The 24,519-nt window shown below is 34.8% G+C and overlaps 1 protein-coding gene across 1 annotated transcript in view; it reads right to left on the bottom strand.

Annotated features, from left to right (window-relative positions):
* The window catches only part of LOC136037102 (endoplasmic reticulum transmembrane helix translocase-like), a 93,059-nt gene that overhangs the window by 6,663 nt on the left and 61,877 nt on the right, over nucleotides 1-24,519 (bottom strand). Inside the window, exons 15-19 of the mRNA XM_065719558.1 lie at nucleotides 22,949-23,136; nucleotides 18,763-18,901; nucleotides 12,769-12,965; nucleotides 9,228-9,370; nucleotides 3,232-3,343 (exon numbers count right to left, since the gene is read on the bottom strand). Of these exons, the coding sequence (XP_065575630.1) occupies nucleotides 3,232-3,343; nucleotides 9,228-9,370; nucleotides 12,769-12,965; nucleotides 18,763-18,901; nucleotides 22,949-23,136 (779 nt within the window). The remainder of the gene's footprint in view (nucleotides 1-3,231; nucleotides 3,344-9,227; nucleotides 9,371-12,768; nucleotides 12,966-18,762; nucleotides 18,902-22,948; nucleotides 23,137-24,519) is intronic.

Genomic DNA, 24,519 nt, shown 5'->3' with positions numbered 1-24,519 from the left:
GAACACAAATTTTAATTATTTTTGGGAAACAAAACAACGATATTTTCACATCATTGAAACCCCATTTCACTATTTTCAATTAAACTCGTATTCACTAATGTAATTTTGGCTGTTTATACACTTTTTCACTATCTGATCAAATTCTGAAAGTTTCAGTTAAATACAACATAATTTTTTTCAGTATCCTTCTGAGGGGAAAGGGGTGGGCAATTTAAAAGAAACTACATTCACATATTTTATTTTAAGTAAGAGATCAAGCTAGTAATAAACATAACAACATTTATATCAAATTTAGATGTTTTTTCTTTTAAAATTGTAAGAACAAATTCCCCTCATAATATTTATTCTTGAAATTACTCGCTTAAATTTGACCAAGAAGTTTGAAAACAACGACTTCAATTATGGGTTGTTTTCATTCACAATATCGACCAACAAAACCATAGTTGGTCAATGGAACACGATTGTTCATTGTGTTGCGGAGCAACACTACTGCTTTCGTAGTTTTTTTTTTGTTTTTTTTTTGTGTTGCGGAGCAACACTACTGCTTTCGTAGTTTTTTTTTTTTTTTTTTTTTTTTTCACCGTGATCAGCGATCTGTAGCTCCGAAGTGGTAAGAGTTAAAAATTTGAGATTTTTCAGAGGGAAGGGAAACGTAAAACAGAGCAAAAAAGTTCCAGAGAAGTTCCTAAAATTTCTAACAGTTTTCCATAAAAAAAAAAATAAAAACTGTTTTTTTCTTAGAAACTCTGCGTTCGATGTTTGGCGTCAAGTTAAGACGACCCTAGCTTCGGAAATAAACTTGTTAGAAATACAGTTATACTGAACTCATGTAGAACTTTCATTTGTCTCTTCGAGAACCGGAGCACAAAATTCCGTAGCTCTTACAGATTTCCCGGAAATAATTCCGGAAAAGTCCATCTCGTTCCGATTTTTTTGGGGAATTTTCTAAAATTTTCGATTTTGATGTTTCTTATATTTTTATCGAGTAGTGCTATGAAAAGTATGCAAGAAGAAGTGAAGTGTTCTATATACCAAGTTGCTTCGTTCTCTAAGAAATAATTTCCGAAGTTTCGACGTTCTAGAGGTAACTTCTGTTCTGGACCAGCTAGAATTTTTTTTCCAACGGGGTTCGACAGGTCTCGATCTCCTAACAACTGGAGCTTACAATAATTTCTCCGAAATAAAATTCCTTCTTTGGGTTTTTCTATTTGGAAGTTTTGTCATGCCCTCGGGGCAATTTAAATTTTTTGGTGAATTTGGTTTGTTTTATATTTTCCTGGTTTAGACCATCAAAAGTTAAGCAGAAAACTATAAGACGTTATTTCCGTATCTCTTTCAGATTTCCTGGAAATAATTCCCGAAATGTGCGTCTCGAAACATAATACTTCGAATTGGCGTCAAGTTAAGACGGCCCTAGTTTCGGAAGTAAACGTTTTAGAGATAAAATAATTATGAACTCATATAGAACTTTTATTGATGTTTTTGAGAACTGAAGCATGAAATTCCGTAGCTCTTACAGATTTCCCGGAAATAATTCCGGAAAAGTCAATCTCGTTCCGATTTTTTGAAATTTTCTTAAATTTTCGATTTTGATGTCTATTTTATTTTTATCGAGTAGTGCTATGAAAGTTATGCAAGAAGAAGTGAAGTGTTCTTTATACCAAGTTGCTTCGTTCTCTTAGAAATAATTTCCGAAGTTTCGACGTTCTAGAGGTAACTTTTGAATAGTTAGGAAAAGGTAACTTTTGAAAAGTTAAATGGAACAATCATCGACCATGTGTATACGGATAGCGATGTGTCTAAGTGTGGTGTTGCAGTCACATATTTCAGTTACCACAATTTAAGTTTTGCTGTATTTGATATTTGAACTTTTTCTTATTTTAGTTTCTTGGTTGTCATTATTCATGTAGTGCAAACTGTGGTTTAATTTGTATCGTATTATTCTGTTGTACAGGACAAATTCTAAAAGTTAAATTTGATTTCTAGTTTCAATTATTTAAAGAAATTCTGGTTTATCTTGAAATGTAATTATCCATCCTATAAATATTCAGAATTGTCAACTGTGTTATTGTGTTATTCTCGTTTATTTCTGGACCAGCTAAACATTTTACCAAACTCAGTTTAGTAGGAGCTCGAAATAAAACCATATCAAAGATGCTTCAAGATAACAATCGAAGCCGCATTAGAAAAATGTCCTCTGAAGGACATAATGGAGACTGTTGCTCCGCAACTGTGTCCCGTAGGGCACAGTTGCACGTGTTGCTCCGCAACTGTGCCCTAAGGAACAGGGTACAGTTGCTGCAACACTTCCCGTTGCACAGGCAACGGAGGTCTAGTTAACACTGTTTTGCCAGAAACTGAGTCTTGATCAACAATATCGTAAGAAAAGGCCTTCAATGTATAAAGATATGGAATAGCGTTTGAACCACGATTAGAATATTACAATGCTTACAACATTCAAATATGACAATGAAAAGTGGGCCCTTCAAAATGTCGGAGAATTGAAGATTATTTCTAAGAACATTATCTAAGAATGATTATAGATATTTATTTGAATGACCGTATATTAAACAACAACCTTAAAAAATTCAATCTGATTCCTCTTTCTGGATTATAATGAAAGAAAGGTCACGTTTTAATGATGAAGGATGATAAATTGTCGAAAACTGTGCTTCATGACACACCGTAGCGATTACCAAAAGAAATTGCGGTCAAGGATCTTTTATTCTTGGAAGCACTGAAAAAAAAATTGTATACAAAAATATTTAATAAAAATTCAAATATTTCAACCTCGTATTTATTAACATTTGTATTTTTTTTTCAAAGTTCAATGTCTCCATTAAAAGTTTTACCCTTTTCACATTTTGAATTTATTTAAGTATAAATGAGAAGAGATTGCTGTCTGCAAAATTACTTATTCTAGAAACAACGATATCTAATTCTTACTTGAAAAATTTTAGACAAGATCCAAAGGTCAACGGTTAGCTGTAACAACTCTCATTAATAACATGGTTAAAAAAGAAAAATTGCCTGATATCTTTAAAAATAGTTCTTAGTCAGGTTGAATACTTCAAAGTCAAAATTTAAAGGCAGCCTTTACTTATGGCCCTCATATATTCAGCATTGTATCAAACATACAAGGTTGAACAAAAAATTCGATAAAAAATGTATACATATGTGGGCCACATTATGAGGTGTAAAATCAAGAAAGCAATGACTCTATTTACTCACTCTATAATTAACAGCTATAGTCGCAACTTGTAGTGCCATTGAAATTAAATAGACAGTACTGTTTAAAATATTGGGCTCAAATTCTTTCTCCACATCAGCAAATTCAGATTCCCTAAAATAAAAGAAGCAATATAGAAGCAGTGGTTTTGGGTATAAACTAAAGTGATTCAAAGTCAGCCTTTGTTCATATTAACATTATTAGACAGTGCATAAAAAAGAAAAAGAAAAAAAGAGCCTTTTTATTCCCAAAATTTCTTCCTAGTTTATTGGTACGATATTTCATCAATTGCTTAAGCGCTCTGAAAATACATAGTCGCCTTTCAGAACAACAATGAACCAATTAAACTTAGCTTTGCTTTATTTGATCTAAAGTTTTACCGAAAAGACTAGCCAGTGGAAATGAATACCAAATCAAAGAGACAATCACAGAAACTTCGCTTGAGAGGGCTAAATCTCGAAAGTTACTTATCCGAATATGGTTCACTCGAATAATGCTAACAGAATTAAAAAACCCTTCAGCTATTTTTGTTAAGGCAAACCATGGTCATCCAAAGATGGAAAGGCAAGGGAGGGAGATACTAAACACTTCAAAAAAGTAAAAATTCTGTAATAAAAGCAACTAAAGTAAAAAAAAGTCTGTTACTTTTACAGAAAAAATAGCTTTTTATAAAACCTTATCCCTCCCATGCGCCTTGGATAATATTAAGCTGCTACCCATGCCAACAATTAGCGGTTAACAAGCACATTTATATTACATTCTCTTACCAGTGTTGTCTTTTTTCTTTTAATTCGACGGTATGTTAGAGTAAGATGCACGTCAAATTAGGAACTCAGTACTATTTAAACATGCAATTAAAATATCAGCAAGATCCTGCTCTAGTTATGAAATACTTACCAATATTTTGGGATCACTCCCCAGGGTACTTTCACTGACCTGCTGATAGGGTACTACCCAGATCTTTTTTCCTTTATCTAAGAGTTCTGAACCGCGTTAGTTCTTTTAAGTGGCGTTTAGCTCAGTGCCATTCAGTTTGCTTAATTTTAATTGACGAGTCAATATTGAAATATAACTCATCATAATTTATTTGAGTGTATTGATCAAATAGCCACAAAGGCCACTTGTGTGTTAGGCTAATTTTTTTTTAAAGATTTTTTTTTTTTAATTAAAAATTATCTCTCTCTCTAAAAAAAAACCCATTCCCGAATCTACTCTCAATATGTTTTTCCCAATCTCAATAACAGCAAATGGAACAAAAGTGGTTGACACAATAAAGACACGCGAGCGAAAAATAAATAAATATTAATGAATCCTTTGGTACAAAGGTCTTACATAATGCCACATCATTTCTAGGTATTGAAAAAATGATCAGTTCCTTGAATACGAGTTGATAGGACGCAACTTTATATTTCCAGAATTATTTAAGCAAAAAATACCTGGCATTCCCTGTCGATCCACAATATTAAAAGATCCACAATATTTCAAGGAGAGTGGTGGGTCCCACCAAGGAAAAGTTTGTATGTGGGTACTGTACGCTTGTGAAGCATAAATTAATAAACAATTTTCCAGAGTTGTCGTGGGGGATGGAGCAAAGAGTAAGGGTAATTTATAAGTGGCAACTGGCGCTAGAGTAAAAAAAATTACTAGTTCCGTCTAATATTTGGCATATCTCGGCGTTTTTTTTTTTTTTAGAAACTAACATTAGAAACTTATTGTTATTTAAATTTTACTAATTACGCTAATTTTGCCTAATTATTACACTAAAAAACGCCAAAAAATACCGAATGGTAGAAGATATCGATGATTTTGTTCTTCAACTCGCACCAGTTTCTATTCCCCTTCTCATAACTTACCTATACTCTTTGAGGTGGAGGATCATATTAATTTAATGTGAATATCGAAGTTCAGATTCAAAATAAGCTAACCCGTTTTGACAATCTTCTATTAAATACCATTAGTACTACCAACGACTCACCACAGGACCAGACCACCCAAAGCGACCACAGTAGCGCCAATTTCTACTTCAGTCTAATCTATTCAGAGCTTCACTACTGTGAAATTTTAAATACTGATTTGTGACCTACTCCCACTTCATTAAAAGAAAACCTATGTAGAAGATATTCAGAGCATTTAACGATTTAAAAGATTCGAAGATATGTCGTCCCCTGAGAGCAAAATTTGTTTTACTATGTTTCTAAGGATGGTCAACAACTTCGTTCTCATGTTCGTCTAAATTCTCATATACTACAGTTTGCGGCAAACCTAGGCCCAAGAAAGATAATTTCCTTTAAGAAACATTTTTAAGAAACAAGATTTGCGATAAATTACACTTTTAAATACAGTTGGATTCCACCAAATGAACTACAAAGAAAAACATCAAACCGAATATTTGGAGAAAAACCTAGTTACATCTACCACTACAAGTTACTAACTATGCCAAGCTATGTGTTACCATTTGAGTGCAATTAGTAGGTCAATATCCATTCCTCGGAGAAAACTGAAAAATTTTGGTTGGATTTTCCCTATATAAGCTGAAATATTTCAAGAGCTTATAATGAAAAGTCGAGAAATTTTATACTAAGACTTCAAAGAATTTCAGTTTTGGTTGGACACATTTATCATTAGTTCCTGCAGCTAATTATGTTGGATGTTTTCACTTGGTCAAAATATGAGGGTTGAAATTGTAATTTTTTGATTTTGTGATTATGTTGGATGTTTTCACTTGGTCAAAATGTGAGAGCTGAACTCGAAATTTTGTGATGTTTTAATTATGTTGGATGTTTTCACTTGGTCAAAAATATGAGGGTTGAAATCGTAATTTTTTGATTTTGTGATTATGTTGGATGTTTTCACTTGGTCAAAATGTGAGGGCTGAACTCGAAATTTTGGGATTATGTTGGTAGTTTTCAGTGAGTCGAGGCGTCCCCCCGGAAAATCCCCCCACCCCGCTGAAATTTTCCCCATTTTCCCCCGAATAATGGTAGATGTTCATTAGGAGGGAAATTGAAAGTTCTACTTACCTATTTAAGTCAAAGACAATACTATAGCGCTGCCTATAGTGAAGAGCTATAATAATTCAATGTATTGTTAGTTGATATTGATATTGATATTTAATATAGACACTGATATTCAATCCCCCTTGATTTCTGGGACATTTCTGACCCACGTTATGATTATGAAAGTAAAAGTCACATTAAATCCCAAGATTACCAGAATTTATTCCATATTGGAGGAGAGCTAACCCTTCATCATCCCCAACTTCCCCCACGTAGTCGTAGAAACTTCGGAGGATACTCATTCGATCGGAAGTTTTTTTTTAAGTCGAAAGTGATTAGAGACCAACCAGTCCTGTCCTAAGACTATTTTTGATATCTGGTTCTTTTGTTACCCCTTTAGACAATCTGATCGACATTTTGAGGTATATATTTTGTTCTTCTTCTGTGGCTGCTCGATTTTTAGAATAGACACATGTTCCAAATGGGGGCGGGGGGATTTTCTGCGGGGGAAATGCCGGCTCACGTTTTCACTTGTTCAGAATGTGAGGGTTGAACTCAAGATTTTGTGATTTCATGATTATTTTGGATGTTTTCACTTGGTCAAAATGTTAGGGTTCGTTATGTGAGGATTTCGGGAATTTATTTACCTGTATAAGTCGGCGTTTTTACCCTGAAATTGCTTAAAAATAACACACAAGAATTCTCTCGACCATAATATCAATAAGATCTAGAAAAGAATTCTAAAGTCATCCTACCTTTCTTTCAAGATTTATTTATGAGTCTTTTTATATAAAATCCCTTGGTTGCTTCCATTTGACATTATTTATACACTTCTGTCGAGAGTCTTTGCCTAATAGGAAGTTCTGGCAACAATTGCATTCCCCCCCCAAAGAAAAAGGAAGCCTTAAAATCTTTTTCACTCGGCTCAAGAAGTATGACAGGCCTAATCTTGCAAGATCGTGCAAGCTTTGGACAGCAAAAAGATAATAGCTCCAAGAATAAATATTCAGACAGGAGAATAAAAAATTAGAATATGTAAAAAAAAAAAAAAAACATTTTAAGCAGGATTAAGCCAGGATTTGCATTTAGGCATTACAAATACAAGCCAGTTGTAGAAGAGAGTAACAAAATCTCTTTTTTGATTTTACAAGAGTCTGATTGGTGACCAAACAGACCACTTAAAGAAAACCTATCAACGAAGATACTGACTTCACAAACTTATGAGTCATATCTGGAGCTTCATCTTTAAGGATCAGTGCCTTTTTGGGGTGATGTGGGACAGCAGGAAAGGGGGAGGTTTTAAATTCTGAAATAAAAGAGAGAAAGGTTTATTTATAACAACAATCGTAGCTCAAATTACTAATTTGATGTTGAAATACAAAACATGTTATTATGCAACATTATAGTGACGTAAAAAAAAGGTAGGAAAGAGTTCTGGTAGCGGTTTGTCCGAGCACGCACAGGCACAAGTTTTAGCTTCTGTGTCATATGGCTGACTGTCCGGGCTTCTGGGGGTAAAATGTCACGATGGGCAGGGTTAGACGGCAGCACTTTGCCAAACCTCAAAATAGGGTCACTCAAACAGAATTCCAAACTTGAGTTCAAGGGTTGCAGGGGCATCGTGGTGGGCAACGTCTCTATTACTCAGGATGATCTTGGTTGCCCGTTTTTGGACTGACTCCAGGTCCTGAATTAGATAGGCGGTTACTAATGCTAACGGGCCCCAGACTAGACAGGCGTATTCAAGTATGGGGCATCCGTAGCACAGGTAAACCCCGAAGAAGACTGTGGGCGTTGTACCCGAGGCGACTCATATTTGAAAAGGTTTCCAGAGATGCATTAGATTTCACGGTCACACGATCAATATGGGAAGTAAATGAGCAATCATGTGAGAAAATAACACCTAGTATTTTCACCTCATTCACAACAGGGAAAGGAACTTCAGAGGGGACAAAGTCTCTCTTTTAGCGGGTTCAGTTCAGGTATTTTTGACTTAGCAGAGTTAATATTCAATTTCGAATTAGAGCACTGTGAACTTAGTAGATCAAAAGTTATTTCGGGGAATTGCTTAGTGGGGACATTGCAGTGAAGAAGATAGGCGAGTAAGAGGAACAAATCGTCGACAAATTTGTATTTATCGTTATGTTCTATAAGCAAGTAGTTGATGAAGGCAAGGAACGTTATTCCTACCAGTTTCGTCCCTTGCGGGGCACCGCAGGTTACTTTACTCCACTCTGAGTCACAGTCCTCTTCGTGTAAAGCAAATACTTTTTGCTATCTTTCAGACAGAAAATCGATCACAATGGCTAGCGTTTGGCTTTTAGCACCCATTTTTTTTTTCAGATTTTGACAGGTCATTACGCGTGATAGGAGATCAAAAGCTTTGCGAAAGTCGATGGCTGCTAGGAAAACCTAAAAAAAACAGCCTTGCTTTTCAAGCCACTTCAGGATCTGACCGTACATTCTGACTAGGTATATAGACGTCTCAAATTTTGGGAGTCCGCCATATTGGTGTTTGTCGATATTCTCACTTACTTGCTCTAGTAGTCGCCGCAAGATTAACGATTCTATCACTTTTCCTAGGTTTGGCGTCAAGGAGATTGGTCTTAAATCATCACACGACTTGGGCGGGTTCACTTTGGGAATTTCGCGGATGTGGGCCTTTACACATAGTCTGCATGAACAACGACAGAGTCTTTCACAAAATATGGTGTTTTGTTGCCTTTTGCGTTACAAGGCATGGACAAAAGAAGGCGAAGCTTGGTCGATGCTACATTGACTTGAGCATTTTTGGAAGATCCTAAGCTAATAGCTCCACAGAAGCCATCGCGAAAAGGCACCGTTGTCGCTTTATTTACCAGTCTGTGTAAGAGGAATTGAGTTTAAGCAAGAAATTAAGTCGAAAGCTCCAATTCTTTACCTACTTTAAAATAAATAAACCCTATAGGCAAGTGTTAATATTACTGACAGCAATAAAAATAAATAGTTTCACTTTCACTTACCTAGGTGGCGATGCTGCAATAGCTTGACGAACCAAAAAGATTAGACAAGAGAAGTGCACTGCAAATTGAAGAATAACTGTAGAAATAGTGTACAAGTTGAATATATTTGGCAAAGGTCTTTGGGACGACAGTGTTTTCAATGGCTGAAAAAAGGACATGGCATCAAAGATATTAGACTGTTGGCTCATAATTTATTTTACAGGTAGATACTCCTTAAGTAAAAGTATTTAAATTAGCCTAGTTGCGATTTTTTTTCAGATCTCGGAATAATCAAAAAAGAAAAGGATCCAGTTTTATTTTCGTTAAGTTTTTTTTTATTAGCTTCTTGTACGCCAGCCTTTGAGCTGTACATTGTCGATTTGAATTCAATAGATATGGTCGGAATTCTCCATAGGATAAAAGACTACAAACTATTTAAGTGTATAGTCTATTTAAAAGTAAAGCTATAAAGAAAGGACGGACCACTAAACCCGTATACTGAATTAAAACGAAAAGACTTTCTTTTAGAAGCTTTCCAGATATCTAAACTGTGGATAAGAGATACCACGTATTATCTTTCAAAATTCCTAAAAAGGGTATATCATCGAAAAGCTATCAGTAACTAAGAAGTGAAAACTGAAATTGAGCTATAAGAATTCAAGATTGGTTGACTTAATACAATGACACGAATTAAAAGGGAAATTAATATTCCTTTTACTAGAAGTTAATTGACACCTCGGCTTACCCTTGAAACTGGTCTTGCTGAGGTAAAATAAAACCAGCAAACGATTTTTCAATATTTTGACCACTGAAAAAAACGTTGAAGAGCTATCCAACATGTGTACCAAGGACAGTAAAAATAAATATGATTTTTCAAATTGTTCTAGTGGAAAATTGTATTATCACACGCGTCTTTAAAACTTTTGTGTTGACCTGTTGACAAATTCTTAATGAAGAATACCTCCATATGCAGTTTTAATACTTTGCAGGCACCTAGTTTGAAAATAAGAAACGTGTAAGGCAAATTCGCAGAAAATGAGCGGAAAAAATAAATCGTGATCAACCTCCTGGGAGTGCAACTTTCCTGGTTGCTGTAGGAAAAGACAAACACTGCCATTAATTAGCAATAAACTGCACAAAAACAAACAAATAGGAATTGAAAAGAAATATATATATATATATATATATATATATATATATATATATATATATATATATATATATATATAAATATCATTGAAATCTAATCTATGTACTAGTATGTTTATTATGAAAACTATTCAAGATTAAAACATCAAATTATTAATCAATTGACTTAACTTTAAGAAAATCGTTGACCGATTATCCTATTTAGCTGTATTTCAACTTTTTTCAAGAATCAGTAAAACTCTTACTTTCTTTTGATTCCGTATATATCACTAATATTGCTTAACTTTTACCGTGTAAAGCACAAATATTAAATTTAATTTTTTGCTCCAGATGCCAAGAAAAAAAGCTCCGATATGAAATATCATAAAAACCCCTAGCCTATTGAAACATAAACCAGTTGCCTTAATCACCCTGTTTGGCTCCTCACATTGGTATTTGATAAGCTTCACATAAGAAAGCATTACAAAAATATAAAATGAGACTGGAGCTTTACCTTTACTCTGCCCAATAAATTTTATGTGAAAATGCAAATTTTGACTAATAAACAATTGTTACCAATAATCAGTACTTTATTAGAGATCACCTATTCCAAAATATTGAAAAGTGACATTCAAGATTTACAAAACACTAAAAAGGTAAAGGATAAAGGTAAAGGATACGGCATTAGACTTTACAGTCCGTACCGGCGGTGCTGATCTCCGTTTCTTGGCCCTTCAGCCAGGAAGTGCAATGGGGGGTTGGGGGCCAGCCATCCTTTGCTTTCGCACACCCTTCCTGTTTACCTTCCCCAGATTTCCCCAGGTACCCATTTAGAGCTGGGTCGACTCTGGCTAAGCTTACAGAGTCACGCCACTGACCCCCGTCCCAAACTGAAGAATTGGGTACACTGGGATTCGAACCCGCGTCCTCTCAGACAAGGGATTCCGAATCCAGCGCACCAACCCACTCGGCCAGGACGGCTCAAAACATTAAACACTACTGTTGTAAAAACTGCTTATTTAGGTAAGTATTCAAAACATGAATGAATATGTAACAATAAAAATATATGGTAACATCATAGTAAAGTTTATCCAATTCATTAAAATCAGTCCATATTGACCTACTATATACAGTGTTAGAGGTTTAAACCCATTAAGCGGTTTAAAGCATGTATGAAAAAAAAATTCTTTTTGAAGATTGCTTTAAAGTTTTTTCATGAGTCAGTGAAGACTAGCGTATATTGTACACACAGAAAACACTGAATGAGGATGAACTTAGGCCATTTTTAAAGACATGTCTTTTTTAAAGTTCAGAAAAGAGCTCTAATAGTTTCGAAGCAGGCAGACATGTTCTATGAAGAGCTGCTGACAAAGTTTAAAATACAAACTCTGGAAAAAAGAATAGAGAAACTCTGCATGGATTTCGGACGAAAATCTTTGATCCACCCAATCCACAAACCCTTTTCCCCCTTCAATCCTCAACAAAGGACTCCCGCGCAGGGTTGCAGTGCCTGTTGACAAACTTCAGCCGGTACGCTGTGCCCACCAGCGGTTAGCGAAGAGTTTTATACCTAGTTTTGGAAAAAATATATAACGAATATCAGGAGGATTGATAAGTGTTTTGTTTTCTTTGTTTTTTTTTTTCTTTTGCGTGGCTTTTTAATGTGACTATACAAAAGAAATTTGGCAGTGCCATGAAAATTTTGGTGAAAATAAAATCTTATCTATCTATCTATCTTAAATGGTTATTTCCAGGTTTCTGCCGTATCTTTAAACTATTACGAATGAGTTTCTGGCAAATTAGCTGCCGCTTATTGTTTTTTTTTCACGGTTTGGCGTGGCAACAAGGGTGAAAATTTATGCATGACATAAAATCTTTATACTTTTGTAACGACCAACACGAAAACAGAACAAAATTCCGGTTTTCAGATACGAATAGAAATAAGATGGAGCCAGAGGACCAAATTTTTTTCATTTTGATGCTCTTGGTGCTTTCAATAATTTGATGGTTTTTGCAACAATATCACTATGTCCAGAGTTTCCCTTCATGCTCCCTTAAATGAAATTATTGTTTTCTTTAAATGTTTTAATCTTTACCACGCCACATCTAAGCTATAGGTTGACAGGAATACCAAAATTATTCACGCATCCTGAAACTGAAATAGACATTTAAATTAGGGGAGGACAGTAGCCAATCGAAAACAACGTGAAGTCTGTCATCTTTGATAGCCCTGTTCAGTTCATACTTTTAAAATGTAAATGATCCTAGGAATCGCTTCATATTAATGGTAGTGATCATTGTAATCGTTTATGAGTTTATCGAGACTAGAAGACCAAAGACAACTCATGTTAATTATCGGATGAATGACTTGGACATGAAAAAAAGGCCCTCAAATCGACAAACCTTGTATTCTGTGGGCTTGAACTATAATTACCTTAGACCTTGAAATAAATAGAAAACATCCAGCTAATAGAAGTCCTTGCAAAGTTGCCTGTCCATCTGAAAATTTGACTCCCTCCAAGTAAAGAACAGACTGACTGTAGGCCATGATCAAGGCATTTAAAGCCAAAATTTTGAACATTTGCAAGGTTGTCACCAATGTACATCTTCCTTGCTTAATAATTTGACACACTGAAAAAAACACGCATCAATAAAAAAAAATTATTAGTAAATAGCCTTTCTGTTTTTCTTTGTATATTACCTTTCTCTTCAAATTTTTATTCCAGTAACTTAGCGAGAAACAAGTGGCAAAACTAGAGTTTCGGCACATCATACGCCTACAACCCAGTTACAGCATACCGAGATTAGCTTAAATTAGAAACTTCCTGTTCTTTTGATTTTAAAATAGATTTGTTAGTTTCTAGCCGTCTATTACCCAATTCAAAGAAAAACACTCACATAAAAGTTAAATGGTAGCATACCAACCCCTAAGCTTTTAACAGGCTGGCATCACAGATGGCGCCATAAAAAGTCTCGAATAAAGGTTTTTCAGGAGGCACGGTTTTCAATTCGTGATACTTACACAGGCTGATTTTCATTTCTACGCCGAGTCCAAGTCTCTCCATAACACCAATGACATGGCAGCAAAATCTGATTGTTTGAATTGGCCAGCAGAAAATATTAACAGAAATAAAGAATTTTTGAAAATTTCAAGAATTCCTGGTGCAAGAATAGGCTTGAAAATTGATGTTAAGAAGACTAAGTCACTTAGACCGGGAATAAATAATGGGAATATATGATATTGGTTAACGACACGAACGATCAAGTGGATAGCTTGACTTACCTGGATAGCATTGTTTAGTAAAGATGGTGAATGTATTCAATATGTTAAAAGTATAATAGCGAAGGTCCAGGATGTTTGTTTATAATTGAAATAGGTTTAGAGGAATAGAAAGATAAGTCTTCGATCCAAGATTAGAATATTGGAAGCTGGAGAGATGATAGTGATCAAGCATGGTTTTGAAACAGGGGCGCTTGAAAAAATGGAGGATTTGTTAGGCGTTTTCCAGATGAATTGTCTAAGGATTCATTTGACTACCCGTCTAGCAAACCCTATTTCAAATAGTAGACTGTAAGGAAAATGTGGTTCTAACCTGTTTTCTAGGGCTATGACCAAAGAAAGGTTCAGATATTCAAGACACATTCTGCCGATGCAGTGAGTACAAAAAAAATAGAAGAGAAACGTTAGTGAAAAATCAGTAAAAAAACAAAACAAAAAAACAAAGGACAACGAAGAGCTTAAGGCACAATTGTCTTTGGTAATACGCAGATAGCCAATATTCAAATTTTCGCGGAAGAAAATAATTGTCAATTTTAACCATTTACTTTTCTTATTTATTTCCACGGTTCAACTTTTCAACACTGACGAAAACATGGCACTGAACTAGAAACTTAAAAATTTTCAAACAATTAAAAGAAAAACCTTTGAAAATTAAATTTCAATGTATGAATTTACCTAAGATGGGTCCAGGGAGAGGGGGATGTCATATTTTAATGCTCTTGACTGGCATTATTGATTAGCGCAATCATCCCATAGTATGATCAACTGATAAAACTAGGTTTAAAGATGTCAGTAACAAAAATTTAACAATTTCTGAACGTCAGAAAAGCTATTTTAGGTACCTGAAAAAACTCCAATAAAATGTTGTTGGTCTCAATGAGTGATGCATTCCATCCTGTTTCAAAGGATTTGCTATTCCAATTTTTTTTTACGCACGTTTAATGCTCAACATTGCAACTTCTTAAAAGACACAGCATGGCGCTAAGCCAACCTGTTATGTTTGATTTTACATATATATAGATTACATGTCCATGTTACATAATCACAAAAAAGATACGTGACCATTCATAAAACGCACTGATGTTTCGAAACTTTTCAAAAGCTCAAGAAATAAGCGTTGATCTACAGTACTGTCAAACTACCAAATACACAATTTTTTAATGTTTACACGTACTTAATTATAATTAGCTAATGTTTTTTCCCTCTAAAGAGGTTGAAGTCAAATCATAAACAATTTATTCAAAATATGTATCTTAAGTGCAGGTTTTAGACACATTTGCATTTGAGAATTTAGAAATCCAGAAGGGAGTGTTTTTCCATCATGTTGAAGGCATTGTCATCTACTTTTGTGATCCATTCTGACGAATCTTTTGTTTCCTTTTCTGTGTTGAGGACTGAGGCAGAAGGATGACACCATATCTTTATTACCATATCCATATATTTATATAAGAACATATATTTATAAGAACATATCTATATATATAAAAATAAGTTGTCTGTGTGTGGATCTGTGGATGGATCAGGTGACGTCATGTTTGTTCGCATATGACGTCTGAATTATTTCACACTAATACAAAAGAAGAAAAAAACTAAAAAAGGTAAAAACTACAAAAAAAACTAAAAAGAAAAAAAAACTAAAAAAGCTAAAAAACTAAAAAAAACTAAAAAAGGTAAAAATCTAATAACTAAAAAAAAAACTGAAAAAAATAAAAAAAGGCAAAAACTACAAAAAAAATAAAAACTAATAAAAAAACTAAAAAAGCTAAAAAACTAAAAAAACTAAAAAAAACTAAAAAAAGGTAAAAAACTAAAAAAAAATAAAAACTAAAAAAGAAAAAAACTAAAAAAAAGGAAAAAACTGAAAAATAAAAGAGAAAAAGAAAACTAAAAAAATATGAATAAATATATATAAAAATAAGTTGTTTGTGGGTTATGTCTGTCTGTCTGTCTGTCGAGTGACGTCGTGTTTGTCCGCATATGACGTCTGAATTATTTCACACTAATACAAAAGAAGAAAAAAAACTAAAAAAGGTAAAAACTACAAAAAAAAACTAAAAAGAAAAAAAACTAAAAAAGCTAAAAAACTAAAAAAACTAAAAAAAAGGTAAAAAACTAAAAACTAAAAAAAACTGAAAAAACTAAAAAAAGGCAAAAACTAAAAAAAAACTAAAAACTAATAAAAAAACTAAAAAAGCTAAAAAACTAAAAAAACTAAAAAAACTAAAAAAAGGTAAAAAACAAAAAAAAAACTAAAAACTAAAAAAGAAAAAACTAAAAAAAAGGAAAAAACTGAAAAATAAGAGAAAAAGAAAACTAAAAAAATATTAATAAATATAAAAAATATAAATATAAATATAATATATATTAGCAATCAACAAAGCACCGAGACACAAATGACGACCGGGACACAGGGAGTATAAATGACGACCAGGACATAAGTAAAAAAAAAAAACTAAAAAAACTAAAAAAATGGTAAAAACTACAAAAAAACTAAAAACTAATAAAAAAACTAAAAAATCTAAAAATCTAAATAAACTAAAAAAGAAAAAAAAAAGAAAAAAAGGAAAAAAATAAAGGAGAAAAACAAAACTAAAAAACGAATGTATATACAGACCGGGACACCGGGATACAAATGACGACCGGGACACGGGGAATATAAATGACGACCGGAACACAGGGACACAACTACAATGGGGACGCCGGGGGGCACAGGGGGATATAAATGACGACCGGGACACCGGGACACAAGGAATATAAATGACGCCCGGGACACTCAAAGAGAAATCACAGACTGGAACACCGGGACACAAATGACGACCGGGACACAGGGAATATAAATGACGACCGGGACACAGGGACATAACTACAAAGGGGACGCCGGGGTGCACAGGGGGATATATAAATGACGATGGCGACTCAGGGAATGGTCGATTAGCAATCACCATCAACAAAGCTCAAGGGCAATCATTAGAATCATGAGGTATAGATCTGAATACGGATTGTTTTCCCATGGACCATTATATGTTGCATGTTCAAGAGTCGGTAAACCTGACAATCTATTTATATGCACAGACAATGGGACAGCAAAGAATGTTGTATATTCGCAAGTTTTACGTAGTTAAAAACATATATATATATATATATATATATATATATATATATATATATATATATATATATATATATATATATATATATATATATATATATATATATATATATATATATATCTATCTATATTCACAGGTGGGACATAGGGACACAACTACAATGGCGCGTAACTAATATGGCGCGTAACGACTTACGCGCGCGGGGGGGCTTGGGGGGGCGCGAAGCGCCCCCACCAACTAGGTGTTGGGGTGGCGCGAAGCGCCACCCCAACAGCTAGTATATTATATAAGAACATAACGACTTACGCGCGCGGGGGGGCTTGGGGGGGCGCGAAGCGCCCCCACCAACTAGGTGTTGGGGTGGCGCGAAGCGCCACCCCAACAGCTAGTATATTATATAAGAACATAATATTTCCCTCCTTCCTATTCAGTTAGAGCTCACCCCTGCTCCTATCCTAGTAGGGATATACAATGTCTGCCAACTATAAAGAAATAAACACGACAAGGGGTATACGATCTTATTTAACGCTCATCAATAATCATTGCAGACGTTATAAAAAATATACGACATCAATTTCCGTTTGAACATTCTTTTATGAAATACAGCATTGACGGAAATATCATTGATCTGTATTATTTACAGTACAAAGCAGACGGGAGGTCCCTCCAACCTGCAACTTGTTTAAACCTCTGATCGCTTGTTTGAGGCCCTCTCATTGCGGAGCACAGAGGTGTTTCACCTTCTTTGAACCAAATTATTCCAGAATTTCTAATCTCTGTACTCGGAGACATATAGCAGGCACTTGGACCTATCTTACAGCAGGGAACATGAGACGTGTTTTACAAGGAAATATAAATTCATTCAAATTTGTTATCTACAAGTAGCTAGGTGTTGTATTTGTGAAAAGTATTGTGCTTATCCTAGAAATTCCAGAGACAGAACAACGTTCTTAATAACATTTTAAGAGAGAGCTGTTACCAATTCGCTACATTTTTGAAGGGTGGAAATCAAGTGGTTCTTAAATTAAAGAATTAGAAAAATATAGCACTCGGCAGCTAAATTAGCAGTTCGGTATAGCAGTTTTGACCGAAAAATATTATGAAGCACGTAGTTCGACTGCCATCAGCACTGCCATCACTAAGCCATCTAATGTCATTAGACTGACATCAGCACTGTCAAACGTAGGATCTTATCAATTATATTTTTTCTTAACATACCCATTCATTACATAATTCTTATTGTAGATCAACGAAGCCAAAGTTAAAATTCCAGGCATAGATTTTGAAAACCGAACAATCAAACTTCTATTGAGGGATTGATAGCTCCTTTGTTTTGGAATCAGATCACTTTTCTACCCCCACAAGATCCGCTTCCAGGAAACAGAAGTTGTCGTAACAACGAAAAAGAGTTAAATAAAACTGAAGAAAATCATATAAAAGTTTAAAGGATTGTAATCCAATACGACCTTTCCTCAGAAGGTTACATATCAATCCAGAGAAGATTACACCCATTAGGGACGATAACCAAAACAAAACAACATAAGAACAACCTCACCTGCTGATAACAACAAAATTTCGTTCCCAAAATTGTGCAGTTGTTGACGAGGGACGGGAAACAGACCTAGAGGAGATGCAATCTTCACAACGGTAATGAACCTTGGATTAACTAAAATTTATAACTCCCTTCAAGGGCGTATCCAATATTTTTTTTTTCGGGGGTGGGGAAGGGGGTTCAAAAAACTTTACAAAACGCATTTAAAATTTATTTTTATGCATTTCGTCACTTCTTTAGGACTCAGGTATTCATAGGAAGCTGTTAAAACTCGGTACCCCCCCCCCGGACAAACTCTTGGCTCCCTTCCTTTTCCTATGAAAAAAAGATGTCAAACAATATTTGGGTTATATAATACAAATTCCCCCCCCCCTCCAACACAGTCTTAATGGCTTGATGATTAAATTTGGTCTGGAAAGTGAGCTGACTACTGCCGCACCAATAGCAATTGATCGATGTTCAGGCTCGCATAAAACTAATACTTACCACATTCAACTGAGGATAACTTGGAGGTAAACGGGGCTGCAATACTGGCATCTCCCAAGCGTACGACACTTGCCTCCTCCAATTCTTCTAGTTCTTTCATCAACCTCTGACGCATTTCTTCGGCTTTAAGTCTTCGAACCTGAAACCAATAATATATGACATACTGATTATTGTGACGTATAACGTATTGTTATGGCATTTGACATAGTTTATTAGCTGCATGAAGATTTGCACCAAAGAGAAGAAGGGTTAGAACCTAAATGTTTTTTTTTCAAAAATTCCTAAAAATAACTTTCAGAAGCAGCTTCTGCTAAAAACTTGTTACAGAGTTAAACCCGTTTTCCTTTTTTTTACGAAATTTCTTTTAAGGCTTTCTTCTCCTTACGAATAGGTTTGTATGACAGATATTGACAAATTAGACAGTATCTGTAATAACATACGTCGTCGTTCGTTAAAGGCTATTATACTTGAATCTGTTCTGCAGCTTAGGGACGGATTATTGAGAAAAGGATATAGGCATAACTAACCACGGTAGAAGCCAGAAGCACCATTTGGGGAGGGGGGGGGGGTCAGGGGTGAGCAAATAACCACCCCAGATTTTCCAGGAGAGCCCAAGCTTCCACCGCAAAGGACCCTTTGCCAGCCATAATAAGCCATTATGTCTAACACAATCCATTCTGTACAATTGATTTGAAATAATTGTACGCCTATTAACCAAAGAGCGTAATTACCTGACGACCCTTGGGGTAATTACGCTATTTGCTATAAGTCATTGTAAACTTTGAAAGTATTATAAATTCTGAATATTTGCAGTAATTCCTCTAAGTTGATAGATTAACATAGGTCAGTTCCTGTCAAATGTTTCGATGTTTATTTCCTTGTTTTAGTGAATATAAGCTACCGTTTTAGATTAATCGAGTCAGTTCTTATTCTGTTTCTGTCCTCCTTTTATGTACATTTACTGTATAATATGTGTAAATAAACATTTTTATGCTCGACACATAAATCTTATGAAAGTTAGAGACGCTTGACATCCTCTACTGGTCGAACCCCAGATTGTAGGCCAACGCTACCATAAGACTCTAAAGACGAGAGCACAGAGAAAAGTAGAAGACTTTACATCATTAAGCCTATTAACTTTTTAGTTAGGTAAATATAAAGGTATTAATAGCCATTAGCATTAGAACTCAAAAGATCACCAAGTATCTGAAACAATTTGTGACAACTTCGACGCTAGGAAAGAACTTCATTCAATCTGGAAATCAGGCTACTACTTTGGCGGATGAAATGAAGCGAGAGTACTCAGAGACTTTCGACCGTCTAGCCGAGTTTGACAGAAGGTTCACAGATAACTTGCCAGTGCTGAGCACACTCGAAGCCTTGGATCCAAGCTCGACCAAGTTTATGGACACAGAGTTGCTCAAGCGTTTCTCTGCTCTTTACGGCGAGCTGGATGTCGACGACATTCTTCTCGAATCTCAAGCTGGTATTGCCAAGCGTTTCTTGCTCGATGAGGAAAAAACTTCCTAGACATTGTCGACCATCTTCAGGCATTACAACTGGCATACTCAGAAGTAATTAAAGTACTTTGTATTGCTACCACACTTCCTGTGACAACAGCGAGCAATGAGCGTTTGTTTTCTAGCCTAGAAAAAGTGATAACTACTTGCGGTATACAACAGGAGACGATTGTCTCAGTCACCTTCTTTTGGTTGTTTGCAAAGAAGGATTTACTAAAAAATTGGACCACGTCCAGCTTGTTGATGATTTTGCAAAGATGAAACCTCGGCGGTTCCCCTTGTTACCTTGAGTGTTGTAATATTTTTTTCTCTTGTTATGTTTTTCCTTTTTGTAAAAATATTTGATCTGAAAGATTTCGGCTGAAGGAAAACGGAGATTTTAGTTACAACCCTCAGCATGTTAATGAAGATTACTTTCACCGACGTATTGTTTACTTAAATAAGAAAGTTTCTCGCTGAGGAAGGCCAGCCAGCAGTCTGGTTGAATTTTCCACTTTCAGTTCAATCACTTAACCTCGTTGATTGTGATCTTCGATGTTATCATTAATCTTAGATGTCAGTGTGGCTGAGTTCCACATTCGGTTACAGTACATTTCCAAGCAACACACGGGTGCTGACAATGCGTTTTTACTTAGAATATTTGGTCGGTGTGCTGCGAATACCAACATTTTTCTTACGCGTCACGAAGTGAGTCGGGGGAGGGGTCAAGATGGAGTTCATGCCCACCCCAAGATTTGGACCAAATGGCGCCTCTGGGTAGAACCCCTCCTCTCAATCCTTTTAGAAGATTAAAAAAAATATATATTTGGACAATTTGTTGTCCCTAGCACAACGATAAGGGTCAGTTCAAAAATATTTAAATTTAAAATTAAATCTAAGTTTCCTGTTCAAAAAATACAAAAAATTTCCTTGGGGCTAAGTATTGAACATTTACGATTACAGAATAGATGGTTAAGCGACTATAAACTGAAAAGCAAACGCTTTTTTATGACACATCACTCAATACATTGCTTTATATTATAATGGTGAGTAAATTACTGCCGAAAAACCAATTGAAGCCCAAAAGTGACTAAGCAAAATCTACTAAGCATACAAGCCCAAGGTAAGATAGTTGAGTGACGGTTTCAAAATAAGGGCCATCAATCCTTATTAGAGGATAAGTATTTAACAGAGTAAATGTGATTCCACCTATCTGTCTTTAAATTACCAATTCTTTAATCACATGAATCATTAATTCATGAAGTCAATTCTACAAGGAAATGTCAGTTTCTAAACATTGAGATTACAGTTAAAATACTCATAATTTCCTTCAAGAATGTAATATACTAATGCCAAACAAAATGTCAAAAGGCTGGGTATCAAAAACGTTAGATGTAAAAAAAAAATGTAAAAAAAAAAAAAAAAAATTCCTCTTTTATACGAATAAACTTTCCGTATTTTTATACCTTGTAAAAAAAAGACAGTATTGCCCTTTTGTGACAGGTGTTTCGGTTAAGGTAACAATATATTTATGACTTATCTATTCAAATTTTAATCAGATTAAAATAAACTAATTCGATTTAAACCGATTATTTAATCTATTTATATTAATTCTACTACCTGTTTGAAGTCTTTAAAATTAAGAACTATGTTATAACAATGGGCTATCTATCTGTGCTAATGTGTCAATTCTAGTAGAAAATATGACGACCTTTTTATACTTTTAGATTTTAAATGTTAAGGAAATAAGTGAAAGTTTACGTGTCTAAGCTTCTACCCTAATCATTTTCTAAACAAACATTCTTTAAATTTTTGAGAATAGAGCAGGGTAAATAAAAGTTTTAGGACTCAATTTCAATCAGCTATCCCAGATAACTTACTTTAAACCTTAAAGAAATTTTATCTAGAAATAAACTGAATCCCCTAACTTACCCTAAACCTTAAAGAAATTTCATCTAGAAATAAACAGAATCCCCTAACTTACTTTAAACCTTAAAGAAATTTCATCTAGAAATAAACAGAATCCCCTAACTTACTTTAAACCTTAAAGAAATTTTATCTAGAAATAAACAGAATCCCCTAACTTACTTTAAACCTTAAAGAAATTTTATCTAGAAATAAACTGAATCCCCTAACTTACTTTAAACCTTAAAGAAATTTTATCTAGAAATAAACTGAATCCCCTGGGGTACAATTATTTGTGAGACTGTATTTGTGGCTGTTTATTTGAACGATCGGAAAATACTTGTTTGTATACTTTCACCCTGACTCAAATAACATTTTAATTTAATCTCGTATAATGTCCTTAAATGAGATTACTTTTAAGTTGATTTTATAGCTTTACTGAGCCCCATAATAGGTAGCAAAACTGTTCAAGAACTGTGGCCAAAAAAAATATTTAGTTATTGGGCACCAAACTCCGATGGCAGCTCCAGCCGTTGGTCATAAACAATATCAGCGGTACTAGTGATATCATTAATATTTTCTCACTTCCTAAACATCGCAAGAAAGTGCAAAGCCTTTTTAAATATAATATTGTAATTTACCACAAAACATGCAATAATAAATGTGAAGAAGCCGTGCTGATGCATAAATGCATCAGCACGGCGGTACTGACCTAGAATATGGTCAGTTACTTAAATATATAGAAAATTCACTCTCAAAAGAGAGAAAAAAGAAAAAATTACTTCTCTAGGATCCATAGGGGGGCTGGGCCTCTCAGCTGGCAGTTTTATGGCTGCTTTTGCAGAGGCTGCAGCAGGTTTTCTAGTGGATTTTCCAGAAGTTTTGACTGGCGTAGTCCCATTTTGAACTTCTTTGTCTCTTTTAGTCTGCAATTTGGGTGATTCAGGAGCTCCACTGATAATAGCCACTCCTGCAAATATGAGAGCAGTTTAAAGTTGAAAATATACCATTAATATCGTTGCTAAGGGTCGAAACAGATTTTTATCTCTTCAAATTGAAAGTTTGAATTTGTTTCAGCATAGTTTTAGTAAGGCAGTAGATAAAAAAAAAATTCCTCAAACTATTTTTTTTTGTTTAAATTTACTTTAGTCCTACTATAAGTGGGAGAAGCATGAATAAAAGGGGGGAGGGAGATATAAGTTAAGACCCTCAGACGACATGAAAAATGATATCACCGTTGGCCTTTTTTTCTTATCAGTACAATTTGTATATTTTGAAGCATTTTATGTCTATATGCCCTGTCTACAAGTCTAACCTCAAGATTTTACAGAGACTGATGTTGATAGTCAAAAAGAAGAGTCGACTGAATCTTACGCTCTGTACCTTCACAACTGGGCAAAAAAAATTATAGCTCTGTTCAGTTAAGTAATGATGAGTGATCCTACCTAAATTCTGTGAGCCACTGTCACCCTTTTCCCGATTTAGAGTCAGAAGATGAAATCACATAAGAAATAGAAGCAGTTTAAGATTTAGATACATTATAACTGACCGGCTCCAGCGTTACCAGTAAAAGAAAAATTATCATCCATTACTCATGCGATTATCCAAGTAAACTAATGTATCTGACAATATACTTCACCCTGCTTAAACTATTCATCCAATTAGCAAGATTTATTATACCCGACTGTTCAACACAGGACTAGCGATAACGTCACATAGTTTGAGGCAAGTGGCTTTTGGAGGCGGGATCTTTTACTGAAATGTATTTTGGTTACATTTCAAGTTCCCTGACAGTTTTAATACCCTTAGCCTCAGTAGCAGTAGTTGTAGCAATAATAGCAAGGTAGCACAGAGAAACTTTTGGTTTGTTTACCACCCTCTCAACACGGCCTGAAAGTTTCAACTTAATTGTGTAAGCTATTCGTGCGAAATCTTTCATACATCCTTTTGGCAATCTGAATGCAAACAGTGTGTTTTGACTTACTTCAACACCCCCTAAATGTCCCCTGAAAGTTTCGCCTAATATCCCTACCCTTAGTAGAAGCACTAGTCATATAGTGCTCTTGGATTACCTCAACATCTCCCCCTACCATTACCCTTGGTTAATTGATCATCCTCCTCATCATTCCCTCAAATTTCCAAATTAATACCTTCAGTCATTGCCGAGTTTCCCCCTTTTGACAGGTTGCACTCCCCTCAACATTTTCTGAAAGCTTCACTTGGATGATAGCTTCACTTTAATCAACGGTTTTTTTTTAAGTTTAAGAATGAATGGAGAAAATAGATTGGAGTTTCCTAGAAGAGTGTAAATCTTATAGTGAAAAAATGAGGTAATGGTATGAGTAGATGTTTT

Source organism: Artemia franciscana, chromosome 16, assembly GCF_032884065.1.
Source record: "Artemia franciscana chromosome 16, ASM3288406v1, whole genome shotgun sequence".
NCBI classification, from domain to species: Eukaryota; Metazoa; Arthropoda; class Branchiopoda; order Anostraca; family Artemiidae; genus Artemia; species Artemia franciscana.
This window is presented reverse-complemented; position numbering and strand designations above follow the sequence as displayed.